The 23,320-nt window shown below is 43.9% G+C and overlaps 1 protein-coding gene across 3 annotated transcripts in view; it reads right to left on the bottom strand.

Annotated features, from left to right (window-relative positions):
• Positions 1-21,326, bottom strand: part of brsk2a (BR serine/threonine kinase 2a) — a 143,064-nt gene extending 121,738 nt beyond the window's left edge. For all 3 annotated transcript variants that reach the window (XM_029522601.1, XM_029522604.1, XM_029522602.1), the window contains exon 1: positions 21,183-21,326. In XM_029522601.1, coding sequence (XP_029378461.1) covers positions 21,183-21,276 — 94 coding nt within the window. In that variant the 5' untranslated portion in view covers positions 21,277-21,326. The remainder of the gene's footprint in view (positions 1-21,182) is intronic.
• Between the last annotated feature and the right edge of the window lie 1,994 nt (positions 21,327-23,320).

Here is a 23,320-nt window from a genome sequence, read left to right as displayed (position 1 = left end):
ATGTGCAGTTATTGTGTTCTGGGCCTCAGGTCTTTGCAGGCCTGTTGTTTTCCTCTCTCTCGGACTGGCTCATTCATTTATACTTCACCCTGCTAAAACTGACCTCTGTATTTCAGTCAAACTCAGCTTCTCCCCTTGCTCTCGGTCTCTAATGCCAACAGCTTGCCTTCCAGTCTTTTTGGCCAATCTGAACTGCCAGCACCCCTCAATTCTGCCAATTCCACACAGACATGCACACACACATACACGCTCGCGCACACAGAGACACCTGACTGACTGACACTTCCACTCAAGCCCATACTAGCGAGAAATCCTGGAGCAACGTTTAAATGCTTGGTCAAGCCCTGTCTGACTGTGGTGCTACAGGCTTGACAGGAATCAACTTCACTGGCACTCTGCACATCAACAGCGCGCGCACACGCACACACAGCAAGAACAGCAGCAGACCCACGCATACGAGCACATAACCACAGGCACCAACTCTTCACGCCCTTTCCCCAACCACTGGTAGCCTTGATCTAGCCCCCCACCCCCAAAAAGAAACAAAAACAAATCTGTACCAAGTGGAGTCACTTCCATAAAACTTCGAAGCCTAATGATGGAAAACACCATCAATTCAGGTTGATTAGAGAGGATGATGGACCACTCAGTGCCCTTTAAGTCCTAAAGCAAAAGGAAGTCACTGTTCTTGGCAGAAATTTCTTTGTTTTAATGACCATTTAATTGCACTGTGGTGAGTTTACAGTGTTTGGCTCCTTGGCCTGAATTGATATTCAGCATCGCCAAGTTGTATTCATCATGTCTTCACCCTTACCTCAACCTTCCTAAGCGCCTCACTGATCACTCCTGCCTGGGGCCACAGTGCGTTTGCCTGTCTGTGTGTATGTGTGTTTGTGTGTGGGTGCGTGCATAATGGATGGATGTAGCGTGCATACATACATGTGTATTCCATGTGCATGCATATGCCGATCCCCAGGTGCGCTTGCTCAACCAATTGAGTGAGTGTGTATGTGTGTGTGTGTGTGTGTGTGTGTGTGTGTGTGTGTGTGTGTGTGTGTTATGTCAGTTTGAGGAGCACCCAGGGACCACTCGGGAAGAAGTGCTCGGGGCACAAACACTAAAGACCCAGTCTAAACCAGAGCAGAGCTCGGTTTTCACGACTCCAGAGTCCCCTTGCTGAGCAGCATCCACCATTAAGACGCCACAGTTAACGCACTCGTAGGTCAGACACTCGACGCAAAGCATAAGTTGATCAAAGCATTTAAATCAAGTTGAACTTGGCTCAGTCTGAGAAATGTTTTAAATATAAATCTGCCTTGGATAGAGAGGGGTGGGGATGATGTTTCTCCCCTTTGTGGCTTTAACCTTTCTCTCTCTCTCACACACACACACACACGCTCAATTTCAGGAAAGATACTCTTGCATGTGACCAACATCCATTTCATAAAAATCCCATTTTTACAATTTTATAAATGTTGAACAAAAGGTGAAACAGGTTGTTTCTCAATGTAAAATAAGTTTACTTGTTCTTCGAAACTAGAGCAGTGTAGAGCAAATGTGAGGGTACAGCAAGTAGCTTGTTAGCGTAGCACAGAGATTGGAACCAGGTGGAAAAAAACTAGTCTGGCCACTGCAACTAGTCGCACATGTAGAGCACAGGCATGGCAGTGACATCAAGGTTAAAGTAGCCACTAGTTTCTAGATGCTACTCATCATTAACAGAGTGTCCATAGAATTAGAAACAGGTCGAGCAAGCGCTCAAACATTTTCTGTCTGCAGTTTTTCCTTCATTGGTTCAATATTAAAAACTCCACTTATACATCTTTTTACTTCTGCTTTCCTGGAGCATGTTTGGCCTTTGTCTTACCCAAGTCTCTGTGTTTCCCTCAATCCCCAAGCTCACTTCTTCTCTTATATTGATAGGTCTCCTGTAACACACCCAGGAAGGCACACACAGGTCTGTGACATATTAATGAGTTATCACAGTTGACAGAGAGGATGGAGGCAGGAGGAAGAAAAGGGAGGAAGGGTGAAGGCGCGGTGCCTCTTTACAAAGGCAAATGTGCGGCAGTCCCTTTTGTCTTGTGGCTGACAGGCAGCCATGGGGGGCCAAACGAGAAGGGGGGGGGGGTGTTCTGTCACGTCAGGGATTCAGGGGAGGTGGGAGAGAAATACAAACATAGAGACCTGGGTTGAAAGGGTCATCCTCAGTGAATGAGTGTGTGTATACTCTGACAGTAAGTGACTTAAAGAAAAGCAGTGATGATGGCAGTGACTCAAAAAAAATAACGACTGCTAGACAAGTCAGAAAAGTGAGTTTCTTTGTGCATGTGTGTGTGTGTGAATGTGTATACATCCAATCTATGCATCAACATCAGTGTGTCAGCCCTATTTCAGACCGGTCCGATTCAACCGCCCTCCTCCCTCCACAGTACGTAATGGGAGCCCTGATCATCCCAGCAGCACCAGTCATGGCCTGAATATGTATGCCTGTGCAAATATGTACATATAAATAAGAGATGAACTGAATAGCAGAAACTCGCAGAAGTCAGGAGCCAGACAGTCGGTGAAAGAAACAATGTTTGCCTAATACTTGTTTCACTCGAGAGTCTTCGTACAGAGACAAACCAGAGATTGTGAGCTCGCCTTAAACTAACCTTTGCTGCATTAATGGCCAAACACTGAACCATCAGTAGGCCCTCTGTTCTAAAAAGACCAAGAGGTGACCATGTGCGTCGTTTCTGACTCTCAGTTTTTCATCATCCAGACTCATTTTAGTCCTTTTTCTTTTTTTAAACACTAGAGTTGATGCTGGGCAGCAACTGTGTAAAAATATATGTAAAACCTTGCACTCGCTGTGTGTTCATATAAGCACAATATAAATAAACAACACTCCCCAAAGAGCTTTGAAAGGCCCTCTGGCAGTGAGTTAAAAATCAATAAAAAGCCTCTAACTTCTGGGTCACATTCAAACACTACTTCCTTCCTGGTGTCTTCTGACAGTAATTCTGTCTAAACCTTCTTCATCCCCCCATAGCTTGTTTTTTTTTTTTTTTTTTTTCCTCCGAGGGATCCTTCACAGTGCCACAGCACGGTTGAATTTCCACACACCTCTTGGCACTTAAAATGCCGCACTTACAAAAATGCCAGCCAATGTGAAATCCGAGATGAAGTGCAACACATGTAACATAGGTAATTATTTCTTATTAACTTCCAAACACAGCTCAAAGATGGTCTGTTCCCCTCTGACAGGCTCAGATAAACAACAAACAATTGACTATTTAGGCAGTAACACTGAACATGACGGCTAAGTCCTTAGTGTTATGTGCGTGAATTGAAGAATGTGTGCCGTTATGTGCAATCCGGAGGGCTTGGTTACATCAGCCAGTTGTCTATCTGTTGCTCTCTGTAAAGTGAAATGGAATCCAGTGAATGACTGGGAATAATTAGTTTCTGGTGTTGTCTGCCGTATCATTCACGGGGGAATAAGAAGGGAGGGAGGAGTCCAATGCCAACGTAGACAAAGGCAGGGCACCAGGGTGACTGCGAGATAAGAGAATGTCATCAAGACTCAGAGACCTCGCTGGATGAATAACTGTCTCAAATATGTTCGTGCTGACAGGCTAAAGCGGGAAGGGGGAAAAGATATATATGATTCATGGCAAACGACCACGGAGGCTGAGGTTGACAAATTATTTCCTCAAAAGAAAGACGCCTCCCGTAGCAGTCATCTACAACGGCACGTCGGCTCACAGCTCAGAGTCATTAGTACATTATCAAGGGCTGAAAATGTGTTTCGAGGAACTATCACAGTATTATGCTCTCCAGTGGCTTACATATTTCCAAATTTCAAGAAAAGAAAATTAGAGATTGGTTGAGTAATTCCCAGGTTTTTTGATAGCCAATTTCTAATAACGCGCCGTTTAAGACCAGTTAGAACTTTAATAAGAAAATCCTCCTTCTCCAATAAGACACGTGGTTTGTCTTATTAGTTCTTCATGAAGTCAGGGCAACCTGACAGTTAAGTCAATGTTGTGAGATGGATTTCGCTCCAGATGTCGAAAAGACATTTCTGGGGACCCTCAGGATAAATTAAAGCATGTGCTTAAAATATAAGACAAGTCTCATGCTGGAGGTTGATTTTCTTTATCCTGTCGATGAAACGTATTGATTTAGGAATCACTGACGAAGACATTAGTGGCAGCTTTTAACGCCGCTACAAACAGCATGTTATTAGAAGGAGGTGCCTCTATTTGCACAGATTAATCTACTGTATATTATTTATAGATGAGGACGACATAATCTTTTCTTCAATAATTTAGATAACGGCTTCAGTGGACTTCCACATTCAAGGTGGCAAATGATGTCAAACATGCTTATTGATACTCAATTTAACGCACAAGCAAAGTGTATCATTTTAAATATTTAGTTAACAGCTCCTTTGTGCCCAAGATCAATCTTCCTGTATCATTCCTTTAAAACAATCTATGTGTCTGCCTCAGAGCAGCGCAGCAACCGACCACAGTTAATGGGTTTCCTGCCCTACAACTGGCCCATATTGTTCCATACAGGCGTTCTCAATGTCAGCTTGTCAGAGAGTACTCTGAGGGCCTGACTCCCTCCGACTCCCCAGCACACACACAGGCCCTGCCGCACCCCCCGTTACATGACACATGCTCGCACGCTTGCCCACAGACACGCACATGCACAAACCAAAGGACCACTACCCTCTTCCCTCTCCTTTCAGTGGCCCCTGACATAGATTGTCACGGTGGCAACAGAAATCCCTGTTGGCATGGTGACCCTTCCATCACCTAGTCAGGTCACCTTGGCTCGCCCCAGAACCCCTACTGGGACCAATGAGGGTTTTGTCTGTGTGTGTGTGTGTGGGTTGTATTCATCTGGCACTTCTCCAAACCTCCTGGCAGAGCACCGCTTCCTTCCCACCACCTGACAGTCCTCCTGTCTTCTCTCTCTCTCTCTCTCCACTCATCCTCTTTACTTTCTTTTTCAAACCCTCAACAGTTGACTGACTGAACCTCCTACGTTGGAGAAACACATGCAATAATCAGTTGTAGATAATTTGATGCGTGCCTGCTGTGTTCGAATTAGTGCGTGTTGAAATTCTGCTGTGTTTCTATGCGGTTTGCGTCTCAATAAGGTTGCATAACAATACAAAGGGCAGCCATCTGCTTCACCCTGGCCCTTGGGTTAGCAGTGAAGCCTAATCCACTACATTGTTCGTGTGTTTATGTGCATCCATGTGGGTGCGTGTGTGTGCGCATGTGTGTAGATCTGTATAATCTGCCCGTGTTTTCATACCACACCAGTGGGCAATTTGGTAATCTCACAGGGCCAGACTACAGTGAGATTTAATCCTTGCTGCTAGCCTCCATCTCTTCCTCTCTCACAGGTCATCTGTCAATCTATTCCAAATTTAGTTTCATGGTTGCTTTCTCTTTTTTTGATATCTTTCCTTTTAATCCCAACCCTCATATTACAGTCTATTCCTTCCTTCGTTCGAGTTTGTAAAGTTTCCAACAGTTCTGTTTTGTTTTTTTTAATTTTAATAACTTCTTCTACCAAGAAATGGTTTTGCTGTTTCCAGTCTTTCAAGAAACCCCACTTCAGGAACTGGAGAGCTATTGTGAGAGCGAGAATCTGAATTGAGTCATTTTTCATTATTTTCATAGTCCAAATAATTAACAACAATACAAAAGAGTTTAAATATGAAGTTAATGAAAAATAATCAGTAGTTGTTGCCATAGACTGATCTCTATGTGTCTGTGAAATGTGCACCGCTCCCTTATGGGTCTTTGATGACATAATATTCACTTCAATTAGACGCAGTCCCTTAAGTATAATAGGACCTGGAGTTTCAAAAGCCCGGGGAAATATATAGAAAGGAGTGAATGGGGTGCATCATCAGTACCAATAACTTCACCTATCTCTCTTCCAGAGCTCTTTGTATCTTTGGCTCGCTCTCTCTCTGTCTCCCTCCCTCTCTTCCCCCTTCTCGCTTTCTGATCGCAGCTGTTGGGGAAAATGATGAAGCCTGTAGCCATTACAGAAATGAAATGAAATGAGTGCATGATGGGGAATTCAATGAAAATTAGAAGACCAAAAAAAAAAAAAGGCAATGAAAGTGTTGTTCGCAAGGTTCTACGCAAGTAGCACTCTAGTCGTTGGCCCATACAGTTTTTAGTATGCTGGTTACCATGGTAACCATACCTGACTATAATGGTGTCCACCAATTAGGGCAACCAGGTATCGAAGCAAACTGGTACAAAAATACAAAGACAGAGGGGATATAAATAACTGGTCCTCCCACGCTTGCTCAGCAGCATGCGCTCCCACAGAGAGCACCTCGAACACTCAAGTACGGGGTTAACATATATCAATGTTCACATGTCTTTAAGTGTGTTTACACAGCCGGACGGGCTTATAGGAGGGTGACTAATACCTGCACTGAGGGGGGATCTGAATCCTGCATCAATGTCTTGATTTGGAACCACTTGCTGTGAGATGCTGAGTTGCTGTCTGGAGTCACTAGGTGTGCCAGGCCAGCGCATGTGGTGCACTCACTCACAAGTGTGTGTTTGGCTCTGTGCAAACCATATTAAGCATCAGGAAAGCGGCATTGTGACAGATAATTTCTCCAGAGCACAAATGTATTTTCCTTATGAGGCAACGTACAGGCATCATTATGACTGACAGGGTAGACACACACAGACACACACACACACACACACACACACACACACACCAGTTTGCATTGCCCGCCATCTGTGTGAGCAACACCATGTGTGGCATTTCTGACAGGTAGAGAGGTTTGAGATAAGAGCATTGCTATATAAACAACATGCACACCAATACAGACAAACACACATTCACATGCAGACCACCTCTCACGCTGTACATTACAACCTACACAAAATAATTCAGTGAGTCACTCTGGGTCGCTGAGAAGAGTCTAATATTTCCTATTAGAGAAGAGAAAGCAGGTCAGGGGAGTTGAAAGGCAGGTACTGTTTGTGCTTGCTGAGCACAAACAGCACATGGCTAGGGTGATTATTACAGTATCCTGATATTTCCATTTGGACAAGTCTGCAGAAATCAAAATGTAAAAAGGATTGTGGGAGAAAACAATACTGATGAAAGGGAAGTAATGCATTTACAGCCTTATTGATTGCATACAAAGAATAGGTTTAGGAGTCAAAGGAGCGAGAGGAGTACAATAATCTTTTAAGCAGTATTTTAAGGCATGAATCACAAGAAATAAAGATTAAAGAATAAAGATGTTTGAGTGGAGGAGGGGCTGGAATGGTGGGATGAAGATGCTGTGGGTGACACAGTGGGGAGGGAGTGAAAGAAGGACGGGGTCATTCCTGTCCTCCATTTCATTAACTTCACAGCGATAAGTGACGATGCAGTCGAGAGCAAAGAGGGAGACATGCGCTCCGGTGATCCCATTAGACTGAAAAGGGGGTGATACGGAAAGATGGAGCCAGAGCAAAATAGCAGGGTGGCGGTGAGAGCCACAGCAAAAGCTTCAAGGGAGGCTGAGGACAGGGAGGAAGGGTTTTTACAGGCAGAAAAAAGAAGAGAAAAGAGTGGGGAGAGGAGGAAGAAAAGGAGGAAAAAGAAGCTTTGAAAAAGAATAATGTTGGTAAAAGCCAAGTCCTCAGCTCTCAGCCTGCTCTATGGATTTAACTCATAGGCCACTAGAGGACTGGGGAATTTGGGGAACCCCTATTAAAACAAAGCGTCCACTGATTTTAATGTGTTGGGGATCATTTGCGATTGGATATATGTGAGTCACACTGTTGAAAAGCTATTACATGTCCAAATAAAATAATATTCAGTAGCCTAATGTAATAATCTAATAATCTTTAATGAACTTGTTTCTATGAGCTAGCTGCACATAGATCAACAGACCATTATTTGGTCATAACTGTACTAATTACTTGTTCACATGATTAATACCTCACAAACTTTCGTATTTAAATATTGCTTTTGTTAAAAAAAAACAAGCAAAAGACTTTTGTTTCATGTCACAAAGAAGTTGTGCATTAAGGTGCGCTCTAAGGGACTATTTTTTATGGTTTGAGGTTAAAAAATATAAGAAAAATGTTAAGATGTGACAAAGGGATTTATATTATGAGCGAAACATGTAAGAGGAAACAGGGCAGTTACAGATAATATGGTGAATATACGACAGAGGGTATAAGACACATTTAAATTTGCACTGCAATCTACTTCACGGCTAAATTAGCCAATCCATCTCTTAATGCTTTAGCTAATAGCCACATATTTGACTGTTTAAATAACTAGCAGTGCATGTTTAAAATGAATAAGAGTTATCCTTCAGGGAGAGTGCTTCTGTACAATAAAATATACTCTGATTCAAACAGACCCACTGAAAAGCTGCAAAGCAACTCTACTCTAGAAACAAGTTGGTGCACGTGTGAAATGTAAGATTATAATCGACTCAGCAACTCATTAACTTACTGGACAGAGGGAAGACAGAGCAAGATGGTTTCTTCTCAGTGCTCATCTCCTCATCACTGATAAGTTTACTGGTCTCGAAGCTCATGCACACATGCAAGTACTCACAGAGACGGGAAAATGCCGTGAGTAGGTGTGTGCCAATTACATTCCCTCTGCACCACCAAAGTCATTATGGAGCAGGTTGCGTGGATGTTTGGCTCACATCCAGTTCAGACACTCCCCTGAGTAATCCGACCCTAATGAACACACAGGACGCATCCACATACATGTACACGCATGTCAACAAATGCATTGGGTGTGAAGTTTTTAAAGAGCTGCAAGGTGGCGACAGGTGCAAGGCAACGTTTGTTTTTGAGGTTATAATGAACAGCCACAGTGCACACACTGGTACACATCAGTGAAATACATTTAAAATAACATATTGTGGTATTAAAAACGCAAGCTGACTTTGAAATGAGTCCCATTCTTGTAATTTTTTTGGCAAACACACTGAGAAAGTGCCTGAATGGAGGAGGGGGGGAGTAATCACTTTATTCTGGGCTGCTTATGTATGGCCAGATAGGCTCTTCTACTCCTCTTGACCAATCAGTCTCAGCTTCCCAGTAAGACATAAGAGCCCTCTGTGTGTGTGTCTGAAGTGCATGTAAAGGCAAGGGCCACACCAGGCAGAGAGCCACTCTGTCAACCTGAATAGGCCTGATTCGAGTCCTGGGACTCACTTAATGAATCACTCCACAGTCTGGACACACATCCTCGGTCCCAGGAGAGGGCCGGTGTGAGCTCTTAGTACTCATCTCTTACCTCTATTCTCTGATACATGGCACACTTCATACATGACATAGAAACTGCTACAGTATAATTCACAGGGAGCAAGAACACTTAATTTAAGAGATCTTCAATGGAGACCAGAACAGATGGGAGGATCTTTTTCCTAAAGTCAAACAAGACAAGCAGGGTGTATTAACTACGGGGGGATTGGGGACATGAGAAATTCAGGTGGTGTGCTCAAAGTTCAGCACTGCTTTATTGGATTGGTTTGATATACAGTTCACTCTATATGTTTCCTAGAGGGATAACACAGGGTATGTGTATTTTGTGTGCACACTGGTGTCCATGTGGAGCTCTGCCTGTTTATGGTGTGCTTAGAGCACAGAAAAAGTGTCCTTTAATTAAAAGGTCTGCTTGATTTAATGCCGTGCTCAGGGAGACAGACAGAGAAAAGAAGAGGGTGAGCAGGAATGAAATAAGAAGAGGCCCAGAGTAAGTGTAATAGACATAGGCAGCGAGCACATTTCTCTAAGGCCTAATGAGCCTGAACTAGCCTGGACTCCTCATCAGCTGGGGTGGTAAATTCTAAAATAACAAATCATTGCAGCGACTCACATTATGTCTGTCTGCAGGTGTGTCTAAATGTATTCCAGTGTCTGTCTCGTGTCTGGCTTTATCTGTCAGCCCTAAGAGAGAGATCAAAAGTACTCATACACACCCAGATGTGCAAGATCATAGAGCTAGAAACACACACAGGAAGACGTACACACACACACACACACACAGAGTTCCTCTAGGTAAAGGTTTGAATATTTAATAAAGCCTCATTAAGAAGTGAATATAAGAGGTGGAAGTATAATGACACTTGGGAAGGAGCGTAATAAATTCAGGTCCTATGCAAGTCCAATCAGCCAAAGTTGTTCAGACACAATCACAAGCTTAGAGGCATTAGAGATATGACGGCCCAACGCCAAATCTTCCCCATTTCCACATTCTCGTTTTGACTAAACTTTTATAGAAGGTTTTCATTTGTTTTTATAAGAGGCAGTTTCCATTTGGAGCCACGGTGTGGTGGACTGCGCTTGAAAAATGATATATATTATAATCACATTTATACTCACCACCTGAAATACAAACTTAAAAACTAGACCTTGGGCATTTTATGAATGTGCAACTATTGCTAGAAAATATCATGGAATTAGGTTAATACAAGGTTACCAAATGCCTACTGCAATAAAATCTTGACATAGTGTCAGACCAGCAACTGATTCATAAAAAAAAAAAAAAAAAAAAAAAAAAAAAGACTGAAAAATGAAAATTAAACACACACGTCTTATTTCAAAGTCCATTAACTCTTAACATCTTCCTCTGCAGTTTCTAACATGAAGTGGGATGATACATTCTGCTCAGATCACACAAGCAATTACCAGCTCCAACACAGGATCTGCTTCTTCCATTAGACTTGCAATGTTAAATTCCTTTCACAACAAATTGTCACACCATTTACACACACATCCTCACAAACTGTTATCTATTTTTAGTGCCACAAATACGTAGCCTTTTTCCATTCAAGTCAGAAAGATAGGAAACGGAAAAAAAAAAAAAAAAAAACTGCTGCCTCTAAAACTGTAGCCAGTGTAGGATATTCACTGGATGAATTTTTATACACAAAACCTCTGATTTATCTTAGTGACTGTGGATGAAACTGTAGGGTGCACACTTGTGCCCTCATGGGTCAGTGTAATCCAAGGGGAGTAAATGTATGTAAAAGATTTTATGGAATTCCTTCTGCCAGTGTGTAGGCAGGCCCATAACACTTTCACTTATCCAACCCCTGCCAGTGAGATCTAATCATCCTCTATGAAATGAGCCCTACCTGAGCGGGGTCTGGAGGCTGCAGGGGAATACCTCCATTTGGCGGGAAGCGAGTAGGAGTAGGAAGGTAGGAAGGGAGCGTCGAGAAGGAAGGTGGCGGGAAGAGATGAAGGGAAAATAGGGATTATTGATATAGAAATGAAAAAGAGTAATAAGCAATTTCAGAGATAAGACAAAGGAAGTAGTCCAGTTGCTATATGAGGTTATTTTGTTAAATGGGGGATAACAATATGGTGTAGGCTCTTTTCTGCCTCCTCTGGAAGCAGAATGCAATTTTATATTGCACAGAAATTCCCAGAGGCTAGTAAATAAAATCTCAAAGGTTAGTTTCATCAGCCAGTGAATAAGTGAGGTGGAGTTCCATCCTCAACTCATAAGCCTAAAGTAATGCCATAGCCGCTCAACTCTGATGATTTCTAAACCAAAGACGCCATGCAACATTTTCTTTGCTCGAGAAAATAAAAAGCTTGACAAAAAGATGCAGTCGGTTGCCCTCACAAAGAAATGTTTGATCACAGCCCTGAACTTGACCTAAACCCAGAGAAAGCTACTACTGCAGGTCCAGCAAAGCAAACAGCTGCAGGGATCATTACACAAAAAGAAACGTAACTACTGTAATGACCATAATAATAAGACACTCACATGATTCATGCGGAGCCACGCACAGACTTGTGTGTGGCGTCAGCTTTGCCCAAAGCCACCGAGGTGCATATATGCAGAGACACTGACACAGATAAATAGACCCATTATGCTATCATTACACTAACCATAAAAAAAAAAAAAAAAAAATCAAAACAGCTATAAGGACGGCAAACACAGGTGATCATCCTAAATAACTACTTACTCCAGCACATACTCATAACCACAGCATGTGAGAGAGCACATGAAAATGTGTCTGTGTTGGTATAGCCGCGTATTGTTCACATCAAAGCAATGAGCCGGCTCTAAGTCAGTAAATCAACTGCAACAATGCGGTTTTCTATATGCACAGAGTGCATACAATACTTAGCAAAGTCCCCGTTCACACAGGTAAACTCTTGAGAGGTTAAACAAAGGACAAGATTGAAGAGCGGAGGAACAAGCTTCCTAAATGTCCTAAAGGCACGGGGAGATGTGTGCGTGTGTTTGTGTGTCCGTGTCCTCAGGCTTTGTACAAAGAACAGTCCTTCCTGCTGTGGCTGTGTCTCCTCCACTGATGATGTCAGCTCTGCTGCAGTCGGAGGGAGATCTGGGATTCCTGTAAGAACTGAAAAACTCCACTCCTCTGCTGCACAGCATATTCTCGCCTCTGTTTGTGTGCGTTTGTGTGTGGCTGTGTGTGCTGGATTTGAATGATAATAGAGGCACTGACCCTGAGAGATGCCCCACTGCTCTGACTTTTTCTCACTCAGAAAGGTTGTCCTTTTGTGAATCTGTCTGCCCCCCCCGTCTCTCTCATGTTCAGCCATGTCCCATGAGTTACAGCTCTCAGACGCTGTTATGTATCAGCACAGGGCCCATGAAGTAGGAGCATGCAGCGCACACTACAACACTCGACAACCACACACATGCACTGCAGAACAAAACACCACCACAACATCAGGAATAAGCAGCTTTTAGCAATGAATTAAAAAAAAAAAAAAAAAAATCCCATCTGGGATAAAGAGATGAAACCATTCGTACTTCATCGCTCTCTCCTTTAATCACTCCATCTACTGTTATACTGTGAAATTAGTTAGGGGAGAGCGCAAAAAAAAAAGGAAAGGAAAGACACTAGAATGCAAAAGAAGAAGCAGGTAAGAACAGACCAAGAATGCAAGTCAGAATATAGAGTGGAATGTGCTTTTGATACCTGGAATTCATTCAGTGCACTCTCTAGATTGTAAAAAGTCGTAAGCTTCTAGCAAACCCTGGAACACTGGAACAGTGTGCGATAGGATTCTTAGTCTATTGAAGGGGAAAGCATCCCATTTATTTTTCATAGCAAAATAAACTTGAGCCTACATTCTTAGCTTATTTCTGCTTTCTGTTTAGGTCACACAGGAGCACACGGAAACTACCACCTGCTCTTTAGATATTTAGGGCCTCAGTCTAAGTATATTGCCTCTTCCCATTAAGAGTGGTTGTATGACAATAAAGAGAAAGTTGCGTGTTGGTTGGTGGCCCATCAGCCAATACAAATAGGGCAAAAAAAAAAAAAAAAAAAAAAAAAAAACAAGAGAGCGTGCCGGCCGTATTAAAAGATTTATGCTGAAATACTTTCACTAACCAGTACATCTCTGTGCAGCTGGAGGTTGGAGGAAAGTAGCACAGGCTGAACCTGCAATTCAGGCCAAAGAGAAAGCAGCATTCATTAAGACAAAGATACAGTGCCCACTGTATCAGGCATGACATCTTTATGTGATGTGATTTCGTTCTAATATACAGTCATGACAGAGGATTTGACCTGGCGGCAGATCACAGTCCTGAGCAGGTCTCTGGTGAGAATGAGAACACAGGAAAAATACACAAAAGAAACTGTTTCTCTTGGCCGGACCACTGATGGAGTTGCACCTGCGATGCAGGTGCTGTTTCCTCCGTAAACTGGCAACAACACTCTTCGGCATCATCAGAACAGCAAACTGTAGCCGCGCTTCCCTTTTCCACGAATGCCGGCTTGATGATCCTTGATGTTCTGAGCTGAGATAAAAAAAGTCGAGGTAGCAAACACACAGCTGATTCTCTTTAGTCCTGCCAAGTGTCAGAAGTCCGAGCCGCAGAGACGAGCAGCCAGAGCAGGTTGTTGATTTGTGACCAGTCGTGCTCATCTAACCTAATCTCACTGAGGCCTGTCTGCATCGCTTCACATGCCAAGCCACATCTCAGGTGTTTCAAGTACGGGCGACACTGTGCTTCATAGCCTAAAGAGCTGACACCAGAACAACTGGCAGCCAAAAACTGTGAGTGCATCACAATTACCGCGCTCCTGCCACCTGGGACAGGCTGCACAGAGTAAACGAGTCTGCGTTTTCATTCGTGTACTTTCTCTTCAAAATCAGTCCAAGGGGAGTTGCCAGCTGGTCTGCTGATGCAAAGGCACTGTTTCATGTACAGATAAAAGTAAGTCATAAACAGCATTCACACTGGGAGTGCAACAATTCTTCAGTCCGTAAAATATTGCAAGAAAGCATAATTTTTCAATGGCAAGACATTGCAAATTTAAATAAACATGTAAACTAGCATTACTCCATTTATATTTACACCCAATTTACATTGTATTTGTTAAGCACAACCACTTTACTGTGCTGTTTCAACACATTTTATCCTCCCTCCAGTAAGTTTAATAAATTGCATTTAGTAAATAAACTCATCCATTAAAACACTGAAACACAAGGACTCTTAAAGTGCAAAATGCATTTATTATGCCAAAAGATGCATTTGACAAAAATTATTAGCAAAAATAATACAAATTAAGAAGACATGGCCTGCAGGGCAAAAAGATCTGTGAATCGTCAAAGTGTGCTGCAGCAGTTTCAAAACTCTACCAAAGTCAAGGTCACTGGCAAACCCATCTATTTGTTAATGGATAAGGTACAGCAGGACAGGCAGCAAAGTGAGGATGAGCGCAGAGCTTCCCCCCTGATCTGAGGACAGCCTGCCAAGACTAGCTGAGCTGACAGCAACTAAAGCCGAGGCTCCCCACATGTGCTAATCTCCAAGATTTAAATGGGAACACAGCACACAGCACAGAGCAGGCAAGCCTGTCTGATCCATGACCGTATGTCTGAGCACACAGGCTGCACAAGCATGCGCACAAAAAGCTTACATGTGAAAACATGCAGTCATACATACAGTATTCATAATGATTTTTACGGTCACATCTGGAGGGAATGGAAACAGGGAGAAAGAACTCAGATAAACACCAACTTGAATGCTTGAATTTTACAGGCTGACTGTTACGATGCCAACTTCAGATTGCAGCCATGTAAAAGAGCTAGAGAGTGAAATGGGAAGAGAAATGAGAGCAACTCGCTTGCTGAGAGACAGCGACCAAGATAAAGAAAGATAGAGAGAGAGAGAGTGAGTGAGTGAGTGAGTGAGTGAGTGAGTGAGTGAGTGAGTGAGAGAGTGAGTGAGAGAGTGAGTGAGAGAGAGAGAGAGAGAGCATTCCCTTTCTTCCTTCATGAGTGCAGACTGGGAACCAGCAAGAAGCAGGGAAACCATGACAACCAGACAACCAACCTTGGCAACCAACCCAGCGTTCTCACAGTCAGAGCCAGACAGGCGGCTCAGCAAGGGTTAATTTGAGCTGAGTGAGAAAGACACACACACACACACACACACGTTTAATGCACTGTACATTTTAAATGGCTCCTGTTGACAAAGACCATAAGAAATGACAGCTGACTTCTGTGACTGGTAAAATGATGGGCACTGCTTAAAGTGCATAAAGACTCTGGCTGATCCAGATCCATCCGAAAGGCCAAACCATGATTTTATTTATTTTCTGGGAAAGGAAACAGTGTGGAGTCATATATATGTAACTGTTTGATGCACCGGTGAAAAGATAAACTGGTGTGCATCTCCCTGCACAGGAAAACTAGCTCCATGAAATCTTAAATAGCATGACACAATAGCACATTACATGAAACACAGCAGCCAAGTAGGGCTGGGGACCTCAGCGATAAAGAGAGAAAGAGATGGACAGGGTGAGAGGGTGAGCTTGTGTGTGTGTGTGTGTGTGTGTGTTTGTGTGTGTAGTGATTCTTAGGATAACTGAGAAAATGGACCATAACACTATGTCGCCCTAACCTGATTCTCTTCACTTTATAACACGGCAGGAAAACAGTGACAGTGTTTGCGCTGAGTTGGGATGAAACCCAAATGGGATGTGATAGGGCCTGTCCAAAACACAACACACACACACATCCATGATTGCCCAGAGACTATCCCAGCAATCCTTCACTTACTCACTGACCTTCTAGCTTAAGATTGAGCCCCTTTCTCCTCTGGAGGTCAGCAATAGAGAGATGAAAAGCAGAGGAGGAGGGGCCAATAATGGAGGGATTGATCAATACTTTGCCTTAATTAATAACCTCCGCTGCAGTCAGAACGTTCAAGACCACTTCGTACCGGTTTTTTGTTTGTTTTGGATTTTTTTTTTCCCCCTCTTGTGCTTATTCCACTCCGCCCCCTTCTCCTTGACTTCATTCTTCCCTCTCCTCCCCCTCCAGTCCTCCACCTCTTTCCTCATCATTAATCTCTGAAAATCGTTGGCTACATACATTCCTCCCAATCGATGCAATTCCACCGAGGTCTTGTCTGATTTACCACATGGCTGAATCCCTGTATGAATCTTGACTGGCCAAGGGAAGAGGGACAGAGTGGGAGAGAGATGGAGTGCACTAAATGACAGAGACCATCACCATTATATAACCTCAGCCAAAGTCGCACAGCGCAAAGACTATAGGCCGTTCACTCAAGGCGCAGTTTCTACATGTCTGTGTGAGTGTGAGTGTGTGTGTGCGCATGCATGCTCATCACTGATGCAATACAGCCTACCCACACATGCATACACAGGATGACACATATCCACAAAGTACTTATCAGCCGACACACAGACACACTTGCACACCAGTCTCCCACCGTTTAGGATGCATGTCAGGGCTGAGGGAGCAGGACTTTGGCTTTAGCCAGACAGTCCAACAGCTGAGACCATGCATGCCTTGGCTTCCTGTTCCACAGCTCTGATCCAGCTTGCTAACACAGGGTGCTACACAGCTAGGAGACAACATGGCACAGTCACTGAGCCGGGGCTCTTCCTGAATCCCAGAACAGGCCCACCTTCGACAGAGGTCTATCATATCAGCCTTTCATTTTTTCCCCTGACTGGCCAACTTTAGGTCAAAGCTCTCAACTCTGTGTTTGCGCTCCACACTGGTTTCAAGATTATTTTAAAAGTACACAGACGACAGGTCACCCACAGTCTGAGCACCTGCTCCGTTCACACACGCGCACACAGAAACCCACACACAGTTTCTGCGGATTTGCCAAGTGGTTTTTCATTGACAGCATCGACTGAGCATTCCCTCCTCACTTGTCATCATCAGGAATATCATGTGCTGTGAAACAGTATGGATCTCTTCCACCAGACAGGAAATCTTTGGGAGTGCCCATTGATCCAAATCAACCATCCTCACCTCACCGGCTATCAGTCAACGTCGAATTAAAGGTTTTACATTACGGTGCAATGTACCAGACCCCTTGAATGATCTGGTTAATGTGTGCATGCGTGTGCATGCATACATAAAGGAAAAGGCAGACAAATGGGAGCTTTTCTTTCACTGTTGAAGACAAACAAACCCGAACCTCTCGCAAAATGAGCAAAACCCACAGTGAGTTACAAACTGGCCAGCCGTTTGCTGATATGGAAACACAAAGAACAGCTGGAATCTAGCCTTCATGCCTTGTAAACCTGGGGATCCCAGAACACAAACTCTCCAGCAGTTCAGCAAAAAAAAAAAAAAAAAAAAAAAAGAACTAAATGGAGAAAGGGAGTTCAAGACACAACATCACAGCCAGCTTTTTGTCAATATAAAGGCCCCTGAAGCACAGATGATTTCACTTTCTAAACGTCAATCAAAGAATCAAGGGGCCTATACATCAACCTCCAACTCTTATCCTGTCAATATCCAAGTCTTGGAGAAAAAACAAGGACTTAGACTGGATTAACAGGCAGTGTTTTCCTGACAATAGGCCTCTATTCCACTAATCAACTGTGTTCAGGAACAAAGTAAAGGCGAAGTACGGCAGTGTTTTCTGACGCATTAGTAGAACAGAGCTGCGATTCAGTCAGCCTTAAGTCGGTGCACTGGCAATAACAAATCCACAATCTTCAGCTTTGTCAAACAAATCTTCAAGATTCTGAACTATATGAAGGCTGTTACGCCAAACCCTGCTGTGATGGAGACTTTCAAAGGGAATACTACATTTTATCCATGGTATGTCTGTGATAGTAGCATCGTGACATGGATTTGGGGCTTGTGAAGCTAACATAGAACAGTATACAACCTAGAAGGCAGCGTGTGCTGCAAATTCAGTGTTTGATAATAAATGAGGCAGATTTTACAGCGTGTCGCTTCAAGAGCGATGAGAAAAATGGCCCTCGCTCAGGCGTTTGATACATTTCACACACATGCATAATATACAGAACCTACATGAAATATCTTATAGATACAATGACCTGACCAGGCTGTACAAATCAAGCAGAATTACTCTGTCTTTGGCTTCGAAACCGGCCTCCATGCTTCTGTGGCCTCATCTTCTATCGATGACCAGCCATGTCAACACTCCACATCTATAGACTCCATCAGGCCATAATGCATATATTGTCCACAGAAACTGGAGGGAGGGCGGTAAAGCTGAAGGGAATAAAGAAGTGAGAGATATGACTGACTAACAGGACTGATGGACACCAAACACACATTTTATCGATCTGTTCTGGATAGGAAAAAAAGCTGTGATGTGTTTTCTTTTCCTGGTGTTTAAAGTGTGCATATATCACTGCTGTAGGGATGCTGCAGCCTGTCCCATGTGGCCTATTGTGTGGAACTGAATATGGAAGTGTTAAGTTGCCAAGCTGGAGTTGCCGGCCTATTCTACCTTTAGGCCACGTGAGTAAGAGCCAAGGGGACTTTGGCTGTGCAGGGGATTAAATCAGAAAGCCAAACCAGAACCAATGTGGTGGCCATGTGTAGGTGTGTGTGTGTGTGTGTGTGTGTGTGTGTGTGTCAGGACGAGGACTAATCACTTAATGAACACGGAACAGCGGCACTCCTCTGAGCAGGACAGCCAGATCAACCAGAGGGCTTCCGCTTTCTCCCCTCTAATAATACCAGCCAACCATAGTCTGGGAAAGCTCAAGGGGGGGGGTTAGCCCACTGGACGGTCCCAGCTGCCACTCATGATCCTGCCCAGCCCATTGGCTGATTTATTTTGCCCGGCCAACCCATTCCGTGGGAGCCTGGGAAAGAGATCTGAGAGATTAACGAATGGTTAATGGACGAATGGGATCTTTTGTGCTGTCATTAATCTGAATAGGTTTGGCATGGGTCAGCTACAGGGACGCCAGCAAGCAAATGATTTTGCAAACACAGAAGACATACATGCACTAATGATACCAGGCCGTATTACTGCTGCACATGAAAATGCAATTTTGAAACCAAGCTAAAAGAAATTCAAAATTAACGTAAATGAATTGCTTCTCTATGCAGAACGCAGTTCAAAAGTTAAAAGCTGCCAGACGTGAGAACCAAACATCCAAGTTCTGACCTGTGTCTCACGTGCACATATCCAATTCCAAGTGCCTGACCTATCAGGCTAGCAGGAAAAATGTGCCCTCAAGGTGTAAACACATCATGAGGTGTGGACCATCTCAGAGACGGCATGTCATTAAAAGTCTATACCCGACAGACCGTACTACTGCCAGCTCCATACCACCATAAACAGTCATTAGACGCTCCTGAGATGTGCCAGTTGAAAGAAAGCCTGGCTGTGAGCGAGAGATCCTGCTGTAAACACCAATGATTAAACATGAATTGCAGGAGAAAGGAGAGTCTACATCAGGCGTCTGTTGTCAATCTGCTCGAGAAGCGAAAAATGGAACAATGTTAGAGTGTTTGACAGTCGCCAAACTGCTGCCACCAAACTAAAGAGCCTATGGAAGCACCGTGCTTCGGAATCCAGCTCTGATTTGGCTTTTCTGGGGGGGGGGGGACAAACCGTGTGCGCTGTGCTCTCTTCTACAGTCAAACAGGGGAAGCAGTTACGAAGATGCACATTCACTGGCATCATGGAAGGCCAGGTGAGCGAAATGACCGGGTGAATATTTCAAGAAAAGCAATAGGTCTGAGAGCACGCACAAACATTTACATGCACACACGGCTGCTCAGCATGACCAGCTGGACCGAGCAGGGGAAGTAACGCCTATTGTAGCCGTTTTAGACAACTGATGGGAGGAAAATCTCTCTGCAGCAGAGAAAGGAGAAGGAAAAGTCTCTGACTCTCTCGCTCTCCCTCTTTAAGGGTGGTGTGCTTGCAAAACATGCTGCATCTCTCCTGCCGTGTCTGCCTACACAGGGCTGTGCCTGTCTCTGTTTCACATGGCTCCACTGGCTGCATGCACTTGACCACAGATGATTGTCTCTGCACAGTCACCGACACTAACAGCACTGAACTCCACCACAGCACTCACACCCCGCACAACCAGGCAACGCCAACACACTCGCATCACCTATTGTAGCACGAAATGCCATCATTGGTTGCACATGTGCAGTGCAACTTTAACAAACTGCAGTGTCACTGCTGTCTATGCTAAGATAAAAAAGCATGCGCTCCACATTCAGGAGGCACCCAGTCACCCTCCCTGAGGTGCATGAATATAGATCAGTGAAGCTCTTTGAGCAGCTCATGGTGTGATCTGTCACGGTGGGACCTTCTACTCCACATCCAAGGAAAACCCGCGGATCGCAGCCAGAGCATGTAGAGGAGACGCCTGCTCTGCTCTGCCCTGCCTGCGGACTAAGAATAGATCAATGTATCAGGCAAATCGGGATTAACGGCGTTGTGCTCCAATCACTGGAGACAGAAACAAACACACACACACACAGAAACAAAAAAAAAGTTGATTTTCATAACCAATCGCCTTGTCATCACGGTTCAGGCGTTGGAGGTGTTTCCAAGCTGCTTTGCTCCTGAAAACACACACACACACACACACACACACATACACACCCAGTCCAACGCTAACACACAAACCAACAAACCGGCAATGTAAACCTCCCCCCGCGCCCCTGCCCCCTTCTCGTGGACGGAGAGAAGAGAAACACAACCCCCATACCTCCAGATGAATAAATAAATAAATAAATAAAATGTTAAGGTGGCAGGTGTTTGTGGTTGCGCGTTTAGTTAAGTATCACCTGCAGACATCCAGCCGGCCAAATATTTCAACTCGCCTGCGGAGCGCCGAGCGAACAAAACAGCGCGAATTTCCAGGAGACGTCCCAACTAACCTGTCTGTCCTTTGCCCAGCGTCTTCTCCAAACGGTAAGGTCCCACGTAATTGGCATGTTGGGCACCGCTGTTGTCTTTCCCGGACGATGACATGTCGGCGCTGCGTTCAAATCAAACACTTTGGAGCGAAGCGCAGAAGACAATTAAACAGTCCTCGCCGCAGGTCCAAGCCGCCGCTCGCTGTCTCTGCTTTTTGTGTGTGTGTGTGTTATTATTATTTTTTTTAATAACTATTATTATTATTTATTTTTTCTTTAAAAAAAAAAAAAAAAACTAACTCCACAGCCTCTTCTCCAGCTTTCCTCTGTCGCTTTCTGTCTCTTCTCCTCTACCTCGCTCTCTGCCTGAGGAGGTGAGGGTCTCTCTTTCTCTCCTACCGCTGCAGACGAGCCGCAAGTGCCTTGAATATCATTGTCGGCGGAGGCTGAGCTGCCGCTGTGCGTCTGTGGGAGGTGCTGCCGCTGTCAGCGGATGATTGACAGAGGGTAGGGCCAATCAGAAGAAGCTAAGCGTCACACCCCCCCCCCTTTTTTTATTTTATTTTTTTTTTCTTGTTGCTGGACTGACTTTCCTCTTTTTCCCCTTTTTCCAGAAGACTCGCAGTTTGTGATCATGAGAGCAGAGGGACACAAAAAAAAGAAAGAAATTGTTTAAGAGGTCAGAGTAACACATTATATATATATATATATATACTGTATATTAAAAAAAACTTCTGCGTTATTTCCACACAAAAGAAAGATTATAAATGATGGTGAATACTGTAAATTTATCTTTTTCTGCTCCATCTTTAGAAAAATCTTTTGAATTCATCTAAAGGTTTAACTCAGTACTGATGTGATGTGACTGCTGGTGTTTTTGAGCCGCATGTTTGACCAGAACTGACCCCAAATTGAGGAAATGTACCCCCTTTGGCAGATGAATGTGAAAACGCTCAAACTTCACACGTCCTTTGTGCATGAAGGGAGAGTGTTTAAATGTTGAATAAGTCCCCTCTGATGTGTGTGGCTTTGCGGTGTATCTACTGTGTGTATATAGAGGTGTGTGCTTCACTTTAAAATCCCCATAAAGCCCCAACCCCTACCCCCCCACCCCCACAAAAAAAAAAAAAAATCATTACTCGTATTATGGCAAAATGCTTCATTCATCTAGAATTGCCTTTTTTTCCCCACAGAGAGCTGCTACACATGTGAACTCAGAGCCCTTCAGGGTTGTAGGCAACAAACTGGTAATTGCCAGTTAGCTGCGAACTGGAAGCTGTTTGCAGTTATTGGTTTGGCCAGCATGGTGTCTAAGACCACCATTACACCAAAAACACCATCTCTCACCAGAAACTGTTTCAGTGTTCATAAATATTTACACTGACTTTATTTACTGGAGTTTCATGTCCCTGGCCCTTGTTCTTTCTTTTTCTCTTTGTCCTTTCTCAGAGCTCTCCTTTCTTTCCCCTCTCTGGCACACACGTCACACGGTGATTGTGTGTGTGTGTGTGCGTGTGTGTGTGCAGCGGGGGGAGAGTGTGTTGGCCCTCTGATTCATTTCACACCCCACTGGTCTGAGACCTGTGACTGTGGCTCTGGCCTCTGTCTGCTGCTCACACCCAGAGAGAGTACAGGTGTCAGGGGACACATGCGGGAGACACGCACACACAGATATTCGTGCACACTTACAAACACACTTTGCGACCTCTAAAATATTTTTTAACAGAAGGTTGAGGAGGCTGCTGAAATATTAAGCAGCGAAAATTGCATCATGTTGTAGACTACTTCAAAGCCCAATGCATCCCTGACAGGTTCCCAAGTGTTTAGCTTTGCACTCAACAATGCAATAAAAAAACTAAAAAAAAAAACGCGGACCCCACTGATGAGCCTTACTGCATTTCAATAAATCATTTGATGAGAAATTAAATAGTTATCATCCAATTTCCATTCATCTTCCCTTGGCACAAAAGACTAAACACAAATTCTGGAACATTGCACAACTGTGCAGAGTTGTAATTCTAAACAGGCAGTTACAAGCTTAGTAAGGAAGTAAAATTTAAGGCATAAATTCTGTAGGTAGGAGGAGAATATTCATGCCTTGAAACTCTTACTCACAAAGCGGGGAAAAGTAAGGGAGGCAATGCGTTGCAATCCTTCAC

Source organism: Echeneis naucrates, chromosome 16, assembly GCF_900963305.1.
Source record: "Echeneis naucrates chromosome 16, fEcheNa1.1, whole genome shotgun sequence".
NCBI classification, from domain to species: Eukaryota; Metazoa; Chordata; class Actinopteri; order Carangiformes; family Echeneidae; genus Echeneis; species Echeneis naucrates.
This window is presented reverse-complemented; position numbering and strand designations above follow the sequence as displayed.